Source organism: Triturus cristatus, chromosome 6, assembly GCF_964204655.1.
Source record: "Triturus cristatus chromosome 6, aTriCri1.1, whole genome shotgun sequence".
In the NCBI taxonomy this organism is placed as follows: Eukaryota; Metazoa; Chordata; class Amphibia; order Caudata; family Salamandridae; genus Triturus; species Triturus cristatus.
This window is the reverse complement of record NC_140589.1, coordinates 1,563,159,265-1,563,180,478: the sequence shown is the minus strand read 5'-3', so window position 1 is coordinate 1,563,180,478 and position 21,214 is coordinate 1,563,159,265. Positions and strand designations below refer to the sequence as shown.

Genomic DNA, 21,214 nt, shown 5'->3' with positions numbered 1-21,214 from the left:
CCTCAGCCGAGGGTCGGGTATCTCAGGCCCAGCAAGGCTTCCGCTTCCAACAACGATGTCTTAGGCTCCGCAGGTGTGCCTGCCCTCGGGAGCAGTTTTCCACAATGCTGGCAACATCCGTGCTTGCTTCACTGCTTGAGGGGCATTGATATTGAGTGGGCTGTCGGATAATTCAAGGATAGATTATCAGCGATACGGAGCTCAAGGCTCAAGCGGCCATCTTGTTCGCGAGCGAGCTCCTCCCCCGTCTTTTGTTTTTTCGGGGTGAGGTATGGTGTGGGCATTTGCATGCCCATTCTGGGCAGCCCCCACCCCAGGCCTATAAAAAAATAATCCCTGGTGTCTAGGGTGCTTTCTGCCCCCTCCCGGGGGGCAGAAAAACTGGAATTGTGCTTGGCATGCCCATCTTGGGCAGCCCCCACCCCTAAATTCATTGGGTAAAAAACCATGGTGTCTAGTGGGCTTTCTGCCCCTCCGGGGGAGGGACGATTTTGGGCTACTGCCCCCATCTACCGCCGGGGGGGGCAGAAACTCTGAATTTACCCAATGTAAAATAGGGGGAGCAAAGGCCCTTGCCCAAGGGGCCGCTCCCCCCTCCCTCGTGCCTGCTAGAGAGATTCTCCTCTTTCTAACGATACCTCTCCTGTCTTTCTACGTGCTCAGGGGGCTTCCCTGTGCCATGGCGTCGTACACGCAGGAGCTGTCCGACGCACATGAGCACTTATCAGCACTTATGCGTTGGACGCACGGGTGCTTATTAAGAGATATAGCTTAATATAATTGGTATTTTGAACTTGCATATTTGAAAGTGTTTTATTGTGTGATAATGAAGAAAACACATCAAAACATGGAAACCGTAGTTTATCCTGTTTTTCTGGTTTCACTTTGTACAAATCAGCTAGTAAATGTGCGTCTATTTGTCTTTACTTATGTTAAGGTTTTGTTTCTACCAGTGATAGTCAAAATAGGGCATGGGGCTGCATGGGCCCTCCTGGCCTTTACATGCGCCCCCTGGTCAACAGCAGCACTCAGCTGCAGTTTACTTCACTCAGCACTAACATTATAAAGTTGTTAAACAAACAGGCATGCCTTTGTTTAAAGGTTCATTGAAGTTAAAGAAAGGAGGTAACTAGGTTGTCCTGCACCACTTAAGTTTAGGAACACCTTAATTTTTAAAGACATCTCGCTGCAAAAGTATAAAACTATGATAAGGTCTCCTCAAAATTCAAAAAGTGTATTTCAGTAAGATGCAGAACCGGTTCACCTTAGTACATCAGATTATATAAGTGAATGAATGAATTAATTAACCAAATTTGTTATAGCGCTACCGTTACAAATAGTGTCCCGGCACTGACAGAGAGCGGGTGGGGCAGCAAGAAAAGTGCTGTTTTTAGGTGTTTCTTACAAACTTTAATGTCTGGGATGACCCGAAGAGTGGCTGGGAGTTTGTTCCAAGCCTGGGCCCCCAGGAAACCAAATGATCTGCCACCCAGGGCATTGAGAAGTATTTGTTTGTGATGGTTTTCAAACATGAATTGTGAAACAATCATTCTTCTCCCCCACCCTGACAACAATGCCACTAATGAATTAAGAGGCAAGTAAGTCTTTTTGTGCACAATTTGGATGACCTGGGTTATTATACATGAACAATATTAAAGTTTATTATTAAAACAACCACAGGAGAAAGTTTTGTACAGCGCACATCCTGAAGTCATGCGCTTAGAGGTCCTCTTATATTCGATAATGAAGAAAAAGGGAAAATGAAATAAGACAATTGCCTAGGTTCACAAAATTTGGTATAATGGTGAAGCCAAGATTAATCCCCGGTATTCTGGTTTCACATTGTGCAGGTCAGGCACTAGACGTACATACTTGGCTTCCCCTACACGCGCCTTACTACAACCCCCTCGTACCTCCCACTCCTGGAACCCCCATCTGCAAGCATTAATGCGGCTCTCGGTCACATCACAAACCAAACTTTCTGACTCCTGGGAAAATGCTTGTGAGTACCCATGGTTTACAACTCAGTGCATTTTTTAAAAACCTACTGCAAACTCGACCCCAAGGTTTCAGAGTGCTTTACACGATTGCCTTATACATTAAACAAGGCCACATGCATTGCTTATAGGCATTACGCGATTTGCCCAGAAACACAGGATGTTGAGCCAAGACTCAAACCTTGGTTGCTCCACAGTCGGCAGCTCTGACTGTAATGCCACATCCTGACTAGAAGGAAGGAGGCAGGCAGAATCCACATGAAAGCTTGGCTAGTTATAGGGTCGAGGTTCCAAAAGGAGGACCTCGAGCTGAGCCAGAGCAAGGCTTCAGGCGCGAACCTGGCTCGAGCTTTCAGTGGCTCACCCACCTCTAAATAAACATAACGAAAAACATTAGGAAGGGCAGTGGCCTAGATATAAAATAAGGGAGGAAGACTTTTATGTGCACGTAATTAAACTTGATACTGACAAATATGTGTGAATTTGAGCACAATAATCATGAGTTCACTGAGCTAAAAGTCAAGGGAAGGATGTTAGAAGAGGAAAGAACAATAAAGAATAGCATTGTATTTGGAGAGAAGATACTGGCGCCAAAATACTGAAATGTCGACGCAGCTCGTTTTTTTTAGTCTGCCAGGGTGACAGTCTCTTGGGGATCCAATAGCTACCTTCGAGGGTTCAGGGTGACCAATTCTGTGCTGAAAGCAGCGCCATTTTGAAGTACTAGAGGAGAGAGACTCGTGGATTCTGACATACAACAGGTGGTTTCGCAGCATCAGCGCTGCAGTTTTACATTCGCGCTTATTATTTTCGGTGTTTCGTTAGCATGTTCTGTTAGTGTTGTGCTTTAGGATGGTTGATGCTGATTTTCTGCTTTCTTATTTCCTAGGTACACGTGAATCCGTGTTTTTACCAGCCTTCCCATAAAAAGCAGTTCTTGCCGCTGGAGAAAGACAAATGGCAGTGGCTGGACGAAGGTGACAGCTTTTCCCTGTTGCCAGACAAATTTGTTTTCAAGGTCGTCTCCACTCAGTCGGATATGGACAGCACTTTAAGGTAAAGCTATTTCATGCGCAAAGACTTTGGCAGGCAACACGGAAAAAACACAACACGGTGTGTTGCATTTCTTAAGGTCTGCTTTGAAAACCAATTTGAGTTTATTTTTGGACTTTTTGCTATGGCGCTGGGAGCCAGAGAACACGATTAAGGGTGGCAGCTGTCGTACCGCAGTCGTCTTCTGTTGTGCTGAAGGTGGTTTCTTTTTTCGTGAGCTCAAAGCCAGCACTTTCGTTGTCATGAACAGCTAAGGTTGCTGGCAGAATTGTTTGTATACTTCTTGCTGTTATATCCTGTTCCCTAAAACTTCATATTTAACAAAGAATCCTGAGTTTCTGTGTTTATGGAAGTAAAGGTCATATTGTGTAAATTGATTACACAATATATATCGTATCTTGTTCAATCAATCTCCTCAAATGTCATGCAAAGAATCCAGGAAATGTCAGCTCTGCCGCCCATTCGAAATAACATTGTTGTTATCAAGATAGAAATATTTGCTCGTGCCGTGTTATTCTCCCGTGCTGCCCAGCTTAGAGAACAGACATGGCTGTGGTGTGCTGTAAAAGTCACCATGAGGAAATATGTATGTCGGTCCTTTTACGTCGTTGGGTAGCTTTAAATATGGTGGAATACTCTATTGTGATTCTTCACCTATCCCCCCTAAACACAGAGGACCACACTCGGTTAGGATCGCCATTTCATGCACAATGTGGGCATTGAGTTGGTTCAACTCTTGCAACTACTTTAACCTGCTGTGTTCTGCATGGGGTTATAATAACACCCAGGGCTTTAAGTGGGCCGGGTCTCACTGGTGCTGAGCACCAGTAGTTTTTTAATGGAGGCCTCGAAACGGGTCTCTATCGCGCTCTGTTTTGTGCCTGGCACAGGTGGTCCGTTTTTTTCTGGACTGCAGTGACAGCAGGCACATCGATGTGCGCTGCTCCCACTACTCACTTCTCACTAGTGGAGAATTTACGGCATGATGTCATGCCAAGTGAGGTTTGTAGGGGATGGCAAATCCTTTAGAGAGAGTAATTTTCTCTCTGGATTTCCCTTCTCTTTTTGAAATTCAGGAGCAGCAATATTGTGGTGGTGTCACCAGGGCTTTAAGTGGAAGCTTGGTCAATATTAAATACAAGCCATATTTGCTGCTTATTTATCTTGTGCAACTAACAACCGTTGACAAAGCCAATAGTCCTGGCTTGTTGTAGGTATGATGTTACTTGTTGTATATAGGATCTGATTGCAATGACAGAAACAGCAAAATACAAGTCGGGCGGCACACTATGATAAGCACAGATTTTTAGCTTGCGAGTCTTTAAGCCACGCCCTTAATTACAGCCCCTTTGAGAGACCCCCCCCCCCCCCAGTTTTTTCATCCCATTTAAAGCCCTGATTACGCTGCATTTTATGTAACATTTGTACCGCATCGCTTTTGCAAGCAATTTCTTTAACAAATCACAGATTTGTGTCTTTGGTCGCCCAGAGCCATAGCGAGCTCCTACTAACTTGCTCATCTATAATGGAGTGCGAATGAGAGACCGCATGCAGCCTAGTAGGGAAACTCAAGAGGCAGATCCAATGGGAACCCAGAGAAGCCTTCTTTCTCTACAAAGAACACGGAACAGCTTCTACTCCTCCTTTTAGGATATCTCTGTACTTTAACAAAAAATAAATTAAGGTTTGGGCGGATACATGGCTCACCCTCTAACCCTTCAATCAAAGCTTAAGTTAAAGGAGTTTTTTTCCCCTTTAACATTGTTTTAATAAATAAGACCCTACTATTGATCCTTTTTAATGGCTGATCTGGCTGTACGCACAATGCAGTCTAAGAATATCTACTTGTGACTGCCCTCAGAAAGCTTTCTGCAAGCTTCTTAAATTACTTACAAGCATTACGGAATATGACCGAGATGAATCAACATGGCCAATATAGATGGGGTCATATCTGTAGCTTTAGCTCTACCCTATTCTTACGCCCACCGAAATCTAAATTTACATTTGAGGATGGCTGTTTCACTCAGTTTAATTTAGAGCCTTCTCCGTCTACATTACAGAGAAAATCAATAGATATTCTTTGACGAGACTACTTATGTATATATTAAATATTCACAAATTAACTCCCAAGGGCAAATATAGCCACCCTGAAAATTGGACCACAAAAGGTGCATTTACTGCAGTACACAGATGATTTGGTAATATTTGACCACACCAAAACAGTTCCACAAAGGGGTTTGGAAGGTCTAATCGTCTACAGTGAAAGAAATGACCTAGCAGCCAACCCAAACAAGATCAAAGTGGTGTTTATTTGGTTATTAGTTAAGAAGGCCTTACTAAGTTGATGACTGGGTTTTCAGGCTATCCAACCGCTAGAACGTACAACTACCTTGGGCATGGATTAGTGATGCAGGGAAGCCATATATATACCAACTTAAGATGAAAGCCAAAGTACAATCAACTATCTATGCAAACTCCATGGAAAACGATGTAGTCCAACCACAGTACCTATCTGGAGAGTCATACAAACCAAACTATTGGCAATAGCAGGGCATGCATAACAAGCTTTCCCAGGCCAAAATAATGCAATGATGGAAAAACCCTAGTGCCAGAGCTACAAACCATCTTCAGGCTACCGAAATATAAGGGCAGGTCACGGATTCTTTTGGAGTTTGGTCTCATCCTGCAAAATTATGATTGTTTGGGCACTCGGGTGAAATACTATTACCAGGTCCTTAAAGCCCCAGCAGGAGCTATGAAGGATGTACTCAGAGCAATATACAAAGGAATCGCTAACCCTTGGAACAGCTACATGCAAAAAGCTGTGGCCTCACTAAATCTGGCAGCCGAAAACTGGGCATGGGAAGGCACAAATCGTGCTGCCACGAAGAACTTCATAAACAAACAAATATACCAGCTGTCGCAGAAAGAGAATATTACCAGATATAAGGGCAATAAAGGGCAGCCATGTCTAATTGCTTCCTACAAAGCAAACAATATACAGCAATATCTGAACCGTGTCTTGGGAAGGAAATGCTTAAAAAAAAGCAATGGGCCAGGTTGGTGCCCTTGCCAATAATAAATCTAAAACTAGGGTGGAAATGTTTAGCACATATAGTCAAATGCAGACTCTGCACGTACAGAGACGAGTTCCTCTTGCACTTGGTGTGTTGCTGTCTAGTCTTGCTACAACAATGACGGAAGATACTAAATCCAATGTTCCTATTAAAAGGGGTACGGACATATATGCAGAAGCAGTATCGGCACTTTTTTCCAGTACCACTCCTCCAGAGTTGGCTAAACACGGGAAATTCATGATAGAGGTACGATCTTGGCTTGGAACCTTGACCTGTTCTCAGGCCAGGACGCTCCCCCCACCGCCCCAGCGTTCCCTGCTGGTGCTGTGTCCTGTGGCTGCTGCCCCTCGCTGCTGCTGGGAGTTCGAGGCCCTCCGCCACCCGCAGGCTCCCGCCTGCGCCTCATCCCTGGTGGCCCAGTGGTGGTCGGTAAGTATTCGCTCTGATCTGCTGCCTGTCTCCCGTATTTGTATTATATTTGTTGCCTGTTTTCTCTGTGCGCTGCTCTACTGTTTTTCGTATTTTCATCGTAATTGTTGCCTGTTCTCTCTGTGCGCTGCCTTAGTGACTGTTTTTCGTATCTTTCTTGCATTTGTTGCCTGCTTTCTCTTTGCGCTGCTTTACTGACTATTTTTCGTATTTTCATCGTAATTGTTGCCTGTTTCCCGCCGCTGCGTCCCCTGCTGCCCCGCCCCCTCCTCTCCCATTCGCTCCCCGCCACCCGCCTCCCAGCTGCTCCTCCCTCCCTCCACCCCTTCTTAATGCAGGACTCTGAGCGGCCGCCCGCTGGCGCGCCAGAGGCAAGCCCATTTGCGCCCGTCCGCGTCAGGACCGCACCAGAACCCCTGGACACCATGCACCCCACCGCACCATACCCAGCCTCGGCTACAACGCTCAACACCGGCCGAGACCAACGCTGCAACCAGGCCGCCCCGAAACGCACCCACGGACCCCTCTCCTGCCGCAGCTGCAGCTTCACCTGCGACAGAACCACCAAACCATCAAGGACCAGACCCAACCACCTCCGCTGCATACTCCTCAACACCCGCTCCGCACGCAGACACGCCATCGAGCTCTGGGACCTGCTCGACGCCACTGCCCCGGACGTAGCCTTCCTGACCGAGACATGGTGGAACGACTCCTCTGCTCCAGACATAGCCATTGCCATCCCAGACGGCTACAAGATCTCCTGCAGGGACCGCGCCAACGGCATCGGAGGAGGAATTGCCATCGTCCACAAGTCCACCCTCAAGGTCACCACCCACGCAGACGACACCCTTAACGCCGCCGAACACCTGCACTTCCGGATCCACACCAACCCCAACACCACCCTCAGAGGAACGCTCGTCTACAGACCCCCTGGACCCCGGGCCCAGTTCAGCGACTCCATCGCCGACCTCGCCAGCACCCACGCACTCGCTTCCACGGACTACATCTTCCTCGGGGACCTGAACTTCCACCTCGAGAACAACAACGACGTCAACTCCACCACGCTGATCGGCAACCTCGCCAACCTCGGCCTCAGACAACTCGTCACTGCACCCACCCACGCCGCCTGCCAAACGCTGGACACCGTCTTCTCCCCAAACACCCACGTCACCTTCAACCACACCACCGAACCCCACTGGACCGACCACCGCTGCATTCACTTCACCTTCAAAAAACCAACCATGTACCACCGCACCCAACAGCTTCCTCGCCGCGGCTGGAGCAAAGTCAACGAAGTCCAGCTGCTCACCACCCTCTCCCAGAACCCACCCACCGACCCCACCAACCCAGACGCCGCAGCCCGCAACCTCAGACAGTGGATCGACGACTGTGCCAACAACCTCGCCCCACTGAAGAAACCCCCCAACAACAACGCCAGCAAGAGAGCCACCTGGTTCACCGACGAGCTCCTGGCCTCCAAGCGCGCATGCCGGAAACTGGAGAAGAAATGGCTCCACAAACGTACACCGGACAACCACGCAGCCCACAAGGACGCCACCCGCAGACACCACCACCTCATCAGATCAGCCAAGAGGTCCTCCTTCAAAGACCGCCTGGATAACAACGCACACGACAGCAAAGAGCTCTTCCGCATCGTTAAAGAACTATCCAACCCCAGCGCCAACACCAACGACATCCCGCCCTCACAGGAACTGTGCTACTCACTGGCCATCTTCTTCCACCGCAAGATCGCTGACATCCGCGACAGTTTCAACACCACGACCGACCCGACCATGCCAGATTCCACCCCTCCTCCGAAAACCAACAACGCCAACCGCCTCACCTCCTGGTCCAATGTCAGCGACGACGAGACACGCAAGGTCATGAACTCCATCCACTCAGGATCGCCGACAGACCCGTGCCCACACCACATATTCAACAAGGCAGACGCAGCCATCGCCCCCCAACTACGGAAGGTCATCAACATCTCCTTCGAAACAGCGACATTCCCGGAAAGCTGGAAGCACGCCGAAATCAACGCCCTCCTCAAGAAGGCCAAGGCGGACCCCAAGGACCTCAAGAACTTCCGGCCCATCTCCCTACTCCCATTCCCGGCGAATGTCATCGAGAAAATCGTCAACATGCAACTGACCCGCCACCTCGAAGACAACAACATACTGGACCCGTCCCAATCCGGATTCAGACGAAACCACAGCACTGAGACTGCCCTCATCGCCGCCACAGACGACATCAGGCGCCAATTAGACAACGGCGAAACATCAGCCTTCATCCTCCTGGACCTCTCGGCCGCCTTCGACACGGTCTGCCATCGCACTCTTAAAAAACGCCTCCAAGTATCCGGTATCCAAGAGAAGGCCCTCGACTGGACCACATCCTTCCTCTCCGGCAGATCCCAGAGCGTCCGCCTCCCACCCTTCCGATCCAAAGCCACCGACATCATCTGCGGCATCCCCCAGGGCTCCTCCCTCAGCCCTACGCTGTTCAATATCTACATGGCCCCCCTCGCACAAGTGGCCCTCCACCACAACCTCAACATCATCTCCTACGTCGACGACACTCAGCTCAACCTCTCCCTCACCAAGGACCCGTGCACCGCCAAAACCAACATCCACGACGGAATGAAGGCCATCGCCGACTGGATGAGGAGCAGCCGGCTGAAACTGAACTCGGACAAGACGGAGGTCCTCATCCTCGGACCCAACCCCTCGGCCTGGGACGACTCCTGGTGGCCGACCACTCTCGGGACAGCACCGACACCCACCGACCACGCACGCAATCTAGGATTCATCCTCGACTCCTCCCTCTCCATGTCCAAACAGGTCAACGCCGTCTCCTCCTCCTGCTTAAACACCCTCCGCACGCTTCGCAGGATCAACAAGTGAATCCCGACCGAAACAAGAAGAACGGTGACACAGGCCCTCGTCAGCAGCAGGCTGGACTACGGCAACGCACTCTACGCCGGAATCCCAGCCAAACACCTACGACGACTACAGCGCATCCAAAATGCCTCCGCCCGACTGATCGTCAACGTCCCCCGCCGCAGCCACATCACCCCCCACCTGACAAACCTACTCTGGTTCCCCGTCGACAAGAGGATCACCTTCAAACTCCTCACCCATGCACACAAAGCACTCCGCGACACCGGACCAGCCTACCTGAACAGCAGACTCAGCTTCCACACTCCCACCCGCCAGCTCCGCTCCGCCAGCCTCGCACTCGCTGCCGTCCCCCACATCCAACGAACAACCTCCGGCGGCAGATCCTTCTCCTACCTCGCCGCCAAGACCTGGAACACCCTACCTACCCAGCTACGGCAGACCAAAAACGTACTCGCCTTTAGAAGACTCCTCAAGACCTGGCTCTTCGAATAGTAGCGCAACTCCCCCCCCACCCCCTCTCTGCGCCTTGAGACCCTCAAGGATAAGTAGCGCGCTTTAAAATACCGTGATTGATTGATTGATTGATTGGCTGAATGATGTAAAGGAACCCGGTGACAACAAAGAAAAGGAAGATGCACTTGCCTCTGACAGCTGTCTAGAGGCAGTTGAACACTCCAATAACCAAAGCAGACTTTCTTTGTACTTCATTATTGAACACTGTATACTGCTCGTGTAACCATCCAAACATATTGGCTTCCATGACACATTAAGAGTAACGTCTAACTGAGCGGGGGAGTGCTTAGGCGTTAAATGGTCTTAAAAAATTGGTGCGTTGACAAATATAGGTTCTTTTAACAACTTTTTATCACATTTGCATATATACTTAGCACCTTAAATGCCGGCAAATCGCATAACTGGTGCAGTGAAGGAGTTATCTCAAATAGCTGTATACTAGGAGGGAGTGTGTTTGTGATATATAAAAGCTTTTTGAGGTTGAACTAAAGATCTTGTCAAAAGTTCTAGAGAGAATAAGCACATCTTCACTTTAGAGGATAAGCATATTTTAGCTGGGAACGTATATGCCTGCACAATGATTGGCACTGTAACCAACTATGCATGATCAAATGACAAATAAATATTTACCAGGCGTGAGTAGGGTTTGGAGATACAGACTTTTTTCGGTATTAAACATAAGCTCCTTTTAACAGTATATGTATAATAAACACATTGTCACGAGAGGATAGGCATTTTCAGCTAGGACTATGTGTCCTCAATTGATGGGCAGGCACTGTAACCAATTATGCACGTTCAAATTATAACTGCAGTGAAATGTATTGTCTTTTTGGTTTTATTTATACCTGCTATCCCCAGTATGGTGACCGAATTGAGTGTAATCGAAAAGTTACTGTAAAAATATGTATGTATCAGTAGGTTTTATCATTTATTTTATTCTCGCTCAATGTGATGGTATAAACTTGGGAAATTGCGAAGATTTTAAGTAATCGCACAATAGAATTTGTGTGCAGACAAAATATCGAGTTGGAAATGTCGATCTACACAAATATCGAGTCGTAAATATTGTGAGTCATAAATATCGACAAGAAGAATGTCGTGGTCAAGAATATCGATTTGAAGGTAAGAATTATTGTTTTTAAAAATATAGAAGTCATTAATATCGTTCGCAAATATATAGTTTAAAATATCGATTTTTTTAATTAGTGTTATGTATTTTAGTATATATTTTAGATGTATGATGTCTTTTTTTGTATGAGTATTGTTTATGTTTTATTAATATATGTGTTACATTTTTAGTAGTTATCAATTTTATTTCAATTACCTTTTGCGTTTTTTAGTTCCGTACTGGGTTGTGGGTTTATAGGGTAATAGGGTGAGAAGTAATTTAATTATATGAAATTGATGATATTTTTGTATTTGTTTATTAATATTTATTTAATTGAGATTTTCTAGTGTTAATTGTGGGAAGCAATTTATTTTTAATTAATTAATGATTAGTTGGTAATTAATATTAATTAATTAATTTAAAATTAAATATGGGAATTGTGTGATACATTTTAGGTGCAGGTTGTGGGGTTTTTAGGGGCGAAGGGTGCGAAGTAATTTATTTTTAATTAATTCATAATTAGTTGTAAATTAATATTAACTGAAAATGAAATATGGAAATTGTGTAATTAATTTTAGGTGTGGGATGCGGGGTTTATATGGGTAAAGTATGGGAAGTTAATTTTGATATGTTTTAATTAATATTTATTTAAATGATAATTATGTCAAATATGGAAGTACTTTTTATTTTTAATTTAGAAGTGGGTTGTGAATTGTGTGGTGCTATAGGATAGGAGGTGAATAAAATTAATGTATGTAATAATGTTTTTGTTTATAAATAATTTCCAACTAAAAATATTTGTTTGTTTGTAAAATATTTTTATATTTTATTCAACATAATATTTGTAGGTATTTGTGATATGTATTTAACATTATAATACATTTTTATTTATTAACAGTTTTTAATATTAAATATATTTGTATTTTAATTTTTAACATATTTACATATTTTTAAATTAATTTTGTTTTTTAAATATTTTTCGTTTATATTTTGTTTGTTTTTAATTTTGAATTGACTGTAGTGGGAATAGTAATTTTATCCCTCCGCTTTCCCTACTGTTGCACTCAGAGCGGCGCTGTCGTAAGAGCAAGAGCCCCTGAGACAAGGATTTGTACAGACAAATGCTCACCTGCTACCACCACAACATCAAAACAGCTTGGCTTTGCTTTATTATCCATCAAATCGACCGGGCAGGTTACTCTTCCAAAGCTCTTTTTAATATAGTCAATGACTTTATTACTTCCACGGCGTGCTACCAGTTTCTGCCTGAATCCCAGAATTTCTGCGAGTCGTTGGCAAATTTCTGTCAGGACAAAATTTCCAATATTTATTCAGAACTTCATATTGTCCCTCATCAAGACCTAGGGACCTCTACTTTTAAGCCTAAGCAGCCAACAACTACCTCTCACACTTTAGAGAGTTTTGAGCCTTTCTCACTGGAAACAATCCATAGCTCCTTGGTATCAGCGAAGTCTGGTTCCCCGTTGGATACTTGTCCACCCAAAACAATGTCTCTGTTGGCCACTCTTTGCGCCCCAGGAATCTTAGAGATTTTTAACTGTTCAGTCAAAACAGGTACCATCCCGCCAGAATGGAAGACGGCCTGTGTACGTCCCATTAAAAAAAAAAAACCTTCATTGGATCATAAATCGCTAAGCAATTATCGCCCTATATCCTTATTACCTCTTTTAAGTAAACAGCTCGAAGGTCTTATTAATAAGCAACTCAGTTCTTATCTTGAACTTAATCATATCCTTGACCCTTCCCAATCTGGCTTCCGTCCATGCCTTAGCACCAAAACAGCGCTTCTGGCAGTAACTGATTCTCTGTGCCTGGGAGTGGATGCAGGAAACCCAATGATACTTTTATTATTGGATCTCTCCTCTGCCTTTGACACCATTCCCCATATAAGGCTGATGGAAAGACTATAAGAAATTAGCATTCAGTGTCTGGAATTAAAATGGCTTCAATATTTCCTGACTGATAGACATCAAACTGTCATTGTGGGTCATTATTCCTCACGCAAAATAATCCTAGATAAGGGCGTGCGGTAGGGCTCATGTTTTAGTCCCACCTTGTTTAATATCTATATGGCTCCTTTGGCTGGGATCGCAGAGCACTTTGGCTTGAATATAATCTCATAAGCTGACAATACCCAGCTGATGTTTGCACCAGACCATGACTTGGTGGCAGAAAAAGAACGGTTTTCCTCAGGCATGCTAGCCATCTCAGACTGGATGAATGAGAACTATCTCCAGCTGAATGCAGATAAGACCGAGATCATGCTATGCAGTAAAGCCCCTGCAATCTGGGCTGATGATTGGTGGCCTCATCCCCTGTGCCCAATCAAGCAGTAAAGAATCTGGGGATAAAATTTAACCAAGCCTTAACTATGAGAGAGCACATTCTGGCCACCACTGGCTCATGCTACCATTACCTACGCCTATTGCGCAGAATCTTCCCTTACCTCCCTATCTCCGATCGGAGAACGTTGGTTCATGCCATAGTAATAAGCAGACTGGACTATGGCAACACCCTGTTGGCCAATGTCAGTGAAACACTATTCTCGAACTTCAGTTTGTTCAAAATACGTCAGCAAGGCTTTTGCTCAACTGCCCTTCTGGCACCTCTTCGGCACCTCTGCTGAAAGAACTACACTGGTTGCCTGTGAAGAAACGCTTTTATTTTAAAATCTTCTGTCTCACTTTAATGCCTAAAAGGGCAAAGGCCCGCTTTACCTTCAGAAAAGAATAAAAGGGTATGCCTCCCGCCGTAATCTAAGATCTGGCTCGAAAGCACTGCTGTGGGTCCCTCGCATCCGTCTAACATGAAGCTGTGGAAAGGCTTTTTCCTACCTCGCCCCCATGTATTGGAGCGAGCTCCCTCTTCACGTATGTTCTTGCCCAAGCTACTGTAAATGTAGGAAACAACTCAAAGCCCACTTATTTTAAAACACCTATCATCGATTCCTGTCTTTGATCCACAAGCATCGCCGAGATGCCCTAGAGTGATTTGTGCGCTACATCAAGTCGATTTAACATAACATAACATTGGAGTGGGAATAGTAATTTTTACCCCTCTGCTATCCAACACTTTACCTAGTATGGCTTTGACTGGAGTGGGAATAGTAATTTTTACCCCTCCGCTATCCAACACTTTCCCTACTGTTGCACTGACTGGAGTGAGAATAGTAATTTTTACCCCTACGCAATCCAACACTTTCCCTACTGTTGCACTGACTGGAGTGGGAATAGTACATTTTATCCCTCTGCTATCCAACACTTTCCTTACTGGAGTGGGAATAGTAATTTTTACCCCTCCGCTATCCAACACTTTCCCTACTGTTGCACTCACTGGAGTGGGAATAATATTCTTACCCCTCCACTATTCAACACGTTCCATACTATTGCATTGACTGGAGTGGGAAATGTAAGTGTAAGTATTTTTAAATAGTTTAATGTTTTAATTAATATTAGAATGTTTTTTAACATAAATTTATGTTATTGGTATATGTATATATATATTTGTTACATTTTTATATAATTTGGAAATTATACAATAAATTAAAACAGTTTATTAATTGTTTTACAGTAAATAAATATCATAATTATTATGTATATGTGTTTAAATTTTTTAAGTTAAGTTTGTTATATTTACTAACATGTTAAATCTATTTCTTTTTTTAAATTAATTTTAATATTTAATATATTTAATATTTATTATTTTATTTTATGTATATAAAAAGCATATTTTGTACATCTATATTTATGACATCGTTATTTTGGGTGTGGTATTTTTATACTTACCATTGTAAATATAGGATGTTAATATTTTTGACATTGATATTTATGATTCGATATTGTGGTATGGCGATGTTTAGGGTGTCGATGTTTTGTCAATGAACCGAATGGTGTTCACATTAACAAAGACTAGAATAAAATAACTAAACAAATCTCCCGGGCCTCTTGAGTACTAAACTCTCATAATAACGGGCATAAAGACACTTTTCTACATTTGGTCGCTTTATAAATGTCCTCACTTAGTTAATAACTTAATACTCCTCTCACTTACTGGTTTACATAGCTGTTTGCTTATGTGGCCTAGATTCTGATAAGTCCGGCAATTAGAAAATGTGAACCAGCGTTCATGACATGGGACAACAAAGTAAGTTGCCAATGTAAGGACCATGTGGGGCCATATTACACAAGTGCTTCTTGTTGCGGAGGTAGCTGTTTGTTGCTGAGGCATTTCCAGTAATGTACAAGGAGAAGCTAGTGCTTATGTCACCCCTTATTTAAGACCAATTGCGTGGGTGCATGTTTTGCACCTGAGGCAGGGCAAGGAAGCTTTCCCTCATTTGCATTAAGCATTGCTCCTGGCATATGAGGGAACACCACTCACCTTGTGCTTGCAACCTATTGCTGATGAGGTACAGGGGCAAACAGGCTTGTGGGAGGCCATCTATGCATCACTTATGAAATGAGACTCCAGACATTCCTCTTCAGGCCATAAAACCATTGGCTCTTTTTCCACTGTAGCTATGTTGCTGGTGCAGGCACAAATTCATGTCTGCAGTGAGAAGTAAACTGTTTGGTCAGATCACTAGTGAATATCCTTCAGTCTTACAACACAAATAAAGAAGGGACAATAGTCCACTATAAAAGTAAAACTAGGAAATAGAACCTGATATCCAAAACCTCCTTCCAGGAAGCAGCCACGATCGACCCAGAACTGGATAACCCTGAAACAAAATATCCTGCGTTCTGTTCCTTGATGTCAGACACAGAAGGTAAAAATTACACCTCTAAGATCAAGGAATTCTGCTTAAAAGAACCATACAGTTCCACAGTTTTCGACTCCTTAACCAAGCCAATGCATACCACATGCACTGCTGCTTTTGCCTGTCAACTGAATTACAATCTAGTTCTATACACAGATTATTAAACTCAGATTAATTTGTATTAATGATGCCTCAAGGAGTCTCCCATTACCTTTTATTGCAACAGGACCAAACTGCAATCCATAAAAGAACAGAAGTTTTAAAAATAATGAATGAGCTGACACATCTTCCTCTCAGGCTACTGTCACCACCTATAGCACACATGAGGAGGCGAGAGGAAGCGGACCATCAAAAACCATTCCAGCTCCAGCCATACCACACTCAAAGATTGATGAAGAATGTTAGTCTGCCTTCTGACTATTCATTCGAGTTTAGGATTCACCCATTTGAATTTATGGAACTTTTCAGCAATGCTAGATGCTAAAATGTGATGAGACATATACGTTTCTCCTCTCCTGGTCTGTATGTTGGTTTCCAACATTGCATCACGATTGTTATGTGTAAGAAGAGAAACGTGAATGTATTATTGTCTCTACCAAAACCAATGTTTTCTTAAAGAAAACAGCTCCATATCAGCAATATGTTGGTATGCACAAGGCCACAGGACAAAAAGCATTTCACCGGTCCCTACATTGTCGGACTTACCCCCTTTGATGAGATATTTTCCTTTTGTCTCAAGCAGTGTACCGCTAGAACTTTGAAATTGATTGATGTGGGCCTAAAACATCTGTGGATCTTGAATAAACATATGACATGTATAGAAAATGTAATATTCTTGATCACATGTGGGTGTAACCTCTCTTAGGTCAGAATGAGCACTAGGAAGGTGAAAATAAGGATAATGGAGCATAGAAGCAATGCCAGATTTAAAAAAAACTCATTGACACAACTGACAACCCATTTCTTGGTATAAAATGACACTATCTGTGATATCAGATGGGTGGTGCTAGACAAACTGTTAATCAGAAAGACTTCTAGCATTTCCTATTTAAACTTGAACAGCATTGGGTACATCAGCTAGGCAGTCATTTAAGAGGACTCAGTGATTACATCCCATGTCATCATCTAAACAGTATCTAACTAACTAATCAAACTATTTCCTGCTGGTTACAATCTAGACACTGATATGATGATTTTTCCATACTATAATTGGGCAATCAGCACAGTGGTTCATATGAAGCAGGAGACAACAATCCTCCACACATTACAATAAGAACTTTCCCTAATTCTTAGAGTAAATAAGATATACTTGAACACGTCTGTCACTGAATTCTGTTTAACACAGAGTTAAATAACATCAGATTTAGCAAATACAACTTAATGGTTTCCTCAAAGGTAACATAATAAAGCCACTTTATACGCTATGCAGTGCTATCCTGTAATTACAATATGTTACTATGGAAGACGTTTTCCGAGAATAATATGGAAAATGACCTCAAGGGCAAATTCTTATGATTTAGATTTCTGTACCGTAAATGTTTTGACCCTTGGCGGGACCAATATAGTCACGGTCTAGTTTCTTATTCCGAATGCATGACATCATGATGCCCGCTATCCTCGAAGCGACACTGCCAAATTGTTTACCAACATGCAGATTTGACGGGTGAGGAAGGACAGAAAGCACCATTGGTCCCTTTGCAAAGTACCTGAGGAGGGTCATATCGGTACACTGCACACTAGAGGTGCGGTAGGTGTGGGAATTAGTGAGGGACACCTCTGTTTAATGAGCTCGGAGTTGATAGAGTGCCTATCCCCATACCACTAAGATGATATTTTTAGAGTTGAGGAGAGTAAAACATTTTTGTAAGGTGGGTGCCACGTTCCAACATGCAGTACGTGTTAAGACATGGCAAGGCTTCATGTAAGAAGTGTAATATAGTTACATTTAATAACAATAGTTAAATTGGGGCGCAATATTAAGTTGAGATAGATGTATCTTTTTCGATCACTCAACCAATGTAGTGCATTGACAACAGGCCGATGCTCCCGCTAATACTCTGGGTTGAAAATTCCTCATTAGACGACTGGGTATGGTGTGTTTTTTCTGCCAAAAATTTGTGTTATTTGGTTTTCTCACTGTGTGTTCCACCTCGAGTATGCTAGGTTTCACGGTTTGCAGTGCATCTCATTTTTAACTTGAATTTTTAAATAACAATATTGTGTGAAAGTAAGGTTTATGTATGGTGTATAACTGACACCTTTTTTGAGTCAGTATGAAGACAGACTCGGTGAAAGAGGTAAAGACGAATGGATCTTATAGTCCTGATGAAGGCCGTTGACCCTTAGTGACACAATAGTAAATGACCAAAACATGTTGACGAATAACTGGTGTGATGGAAAGGTGATAACATCCTGGGACCATTCACTTAATTTAAATCCTATTTAAGGACTTTGTACGTAAAAATCAAATCGATTCGGCATTCCTGAAGGTAGTTTTAACTAATCATGATTGGATTCCGATATCTAATATTGAGTTTAAAATATATAACCATACTCCACCCCTATACATCATAGAACAAGGGGTGTAGAAGCATGCCCATTGCTGAAACATGCGATGAAAGTAGGTGAGGGCTTTTTGTTCCAGAATGATGCGGTCACACTAAATGCTAGACTAAAATTCTTAATCAATCTTTGAGTGGGGTGCACTGTCACTCCCTCTCAAGAGTTTTGTGAACATCTAGCAACATTTTTCAATGACAAGAAGTTCTAGAAAATTCATAACAGTTGAGCGTTCTTCCCTCACAGCCCCTTAACCGTATTGGGCCACCCACCAATCACTTGGGATCATATTGAGCTACTGTCTCATATTCAAGTTCATGCTCTAATCAAACAATATAAATTGTTTCCCCCCCCTTGATTATTTGGCTATTAGAATTTACACCTGTACTGGCCAGGTCCCTTAATTTCCTTATTGAAGTCTCCCTTACCTCTTTACCGCTGCCCTTGTGCCAACCGCTCTCAAGCAAGATACAGAGAGACTTCTCCTAAAGAATTTGAGCCGACACCCCACTTCTGGTCCTAATTTAAGACCCTTCATGCTCATTCTGCAATAGGCAAATTTCTGGAGCAGCAGGTTGCCACTTAACCCTGTTCTTACCCTGCTAATAATATTGTTGATGGTGTCATGCTAGGCTTCCTACCAGGTCAATGTACGAGTTGACTCTGATAGTGGCAATGGATGATTTCTGTAGTTCAGGCGTTATCAGCAGTGCAAATATACTCATATTGTTAGATCTCTTGGTAGCATTTTACTCTTTCGACCACCCTACAAGAATAACTTTCAGCTATTGTAATTACATTGATTTGCATCTTACTTGAGCAGTCGATCACAAAGTATTCTAGGTAGCCACACATCTCAAAATGAATCACATTTTGTGGTTTACTGCAGGGCTTTGCTCTTTTTCCCTCTCTGTTTAACATTAATGATCAACGTCTTACCTCCTTGATCTGATCCGTCTGCCTGCAATTTTAGAAATATGCAGGCGGCATCCACTCTACTCATCAGCCAAAATAGCCCTCCTCACTTGGCCCAAACCCCCGCTCATCCTTGGTAAATATCAACTCTTGAATGAATTAGATACTTGCTAAAATTGAACTCTGCCAAAACTTAGTAGTTGGAGGAAACCCCTGTCCCAAGGCTGACCATTTTTGGCTGACTGTGGGAAGAGTGTGGAAGTAAAATTAGATGCTAAATCAAACATTTCAGTTCAAGTAGCTGTTGTAGTCTTATTGAATTATACAAAAAGGTGATGGATGTAATGCTTGAATTGATCTCAGCCATTGGTAATTACTCAGGTTGCATCTTAGTCGTTAATTTTTTCAAGCCATGCCTCCTCAGTTTGCACCCAGCCATATGGAAATCACTCTAGACCCTGCTTCAACAGGAAGAGTTGAGCTGAACTGTCATGCCAGGTCCTTCTAGGAACAGAACACAAGCAACCAAAACTAATAGTGCATCACATATATTTTATAGAATGTATAGGATTTGAAGATATCTTTATAGTGTATGGATGGACTGAAAGGAGGAACATTAATATTAATTAATTTTGATTTAAGTACCTCAGATGTGTAGAGATTAGTGGGTTGTTGATAGGTACACTGATCTAATTCCTCCACACAATCTTGGTCAAAATGTATTCTCGATCAAGTCCTGAATGCTTAAAATTCCCCTCATCTATAAAGCTACGGTCAGTGAAACGGTCTTTTTCCTATCCGGCCGCTAGAGCATGGAATCATACCACTCACTTTGAATGAGGCAGCCTCGCATCTAGAATTTAGTAAAACGCCTAAAATCATGCTTTATGATAGTTAAGCCAGCTTAATTAGAAGCATCTTTTCATAGCACGCAATCCCCTCGATTAAGACAACCTTCCATTTTCCTTCAGTCGTACACAAACACTACATCAAACTTTGTGGTTCAGACTCTCACTATAGTTAACCCTATGTAGTCCACAATGGGGGGGATGGGGACAAACTTGCTCCACTCTGTAATGAGGACAACTGGTAAATAGACCTACAGAATGCATGTGAGCTAGATACCTCGCCTGATAGTGGTCTGGTTCCCACCCAGATCAACAACGGAAGAAACCACATCTATTGCAACTGTAACGCCCTGAACGTCTCAGGATCGTTTAACAGACACGATAATGAGAACGCAACCACTTGTGAAGGTTTAGTTATTTTAATGAAGGCAAAAATAATACAAGGAATAAACAAAGGTTATAGTCACTGGAATCCTCCAGGCTAAGTACGTTACCAGCCCACAGCACGGATGGTCCTAACCGTCCTCTGCATATACGCCGATCCCGGCGTATGCCAACAGAGGGCAGAAATGAAATGGCCGACAATGCCAATCGGTAGGCTGTGAGGGGCACGAAGAGTGTTGGGGAGAATCGAGGAGTCAGGGAAACACCCAGCCGGGGTCTCTACCTGAAGGGAGCAGCCGCTCAACCTCTTCCTCAGACTGCACCGGGACGCGGAGTCACCTCCTGGTGATGCGTCACCGATACCCCAATCACAAGCAAAGAAGACTGAACCGAGAGCAGCCGCTCGATCGATCCCGTGGACTTCCGAGTCTGTAACGCGGCAAACACCTCCTGGTGTGCGTTACAGCTGGCAGTCCCTGTATCTCTGGTCGGGCTGGGAGTTACGACTCCAACCAGCAAAAGCGCCACTGCGCTTTGACTCAGCCGAGTCAAAAAGCGAAGCTCAATGGTTATCCGGTAGAGCTTCCGGGTCCTTCACAGGTGACGATGGGGCAAGACACGGCCCAGGGAGTAACGACTCGACCTACCTCC

At 43.8% G+C, this 21,214-nt stretch overlaps 1 protein-coding gene across 1 annotated transcript in view; it reads left to right on the top strand.

Annotated features, from left to right (window-relative positions):
• Positions 1-21,214, top strand: part of APLF (aprataxin and PNKP like factor) — a 702,995-nt gene that overhangs the window by 271,208 nt on the left and 410,573 nt on the right. Inside the window, exon 3 of the mRNA XM_085612712.1 lies at positions 2,887-3,053. Coding sequence (XP_085468838.1) covers positions 2,887-3,053 — 167 coding nt within the window. The remainder of the gene's footprint in view (positions 1-2,886; positions 3,054-21,214) is intronic.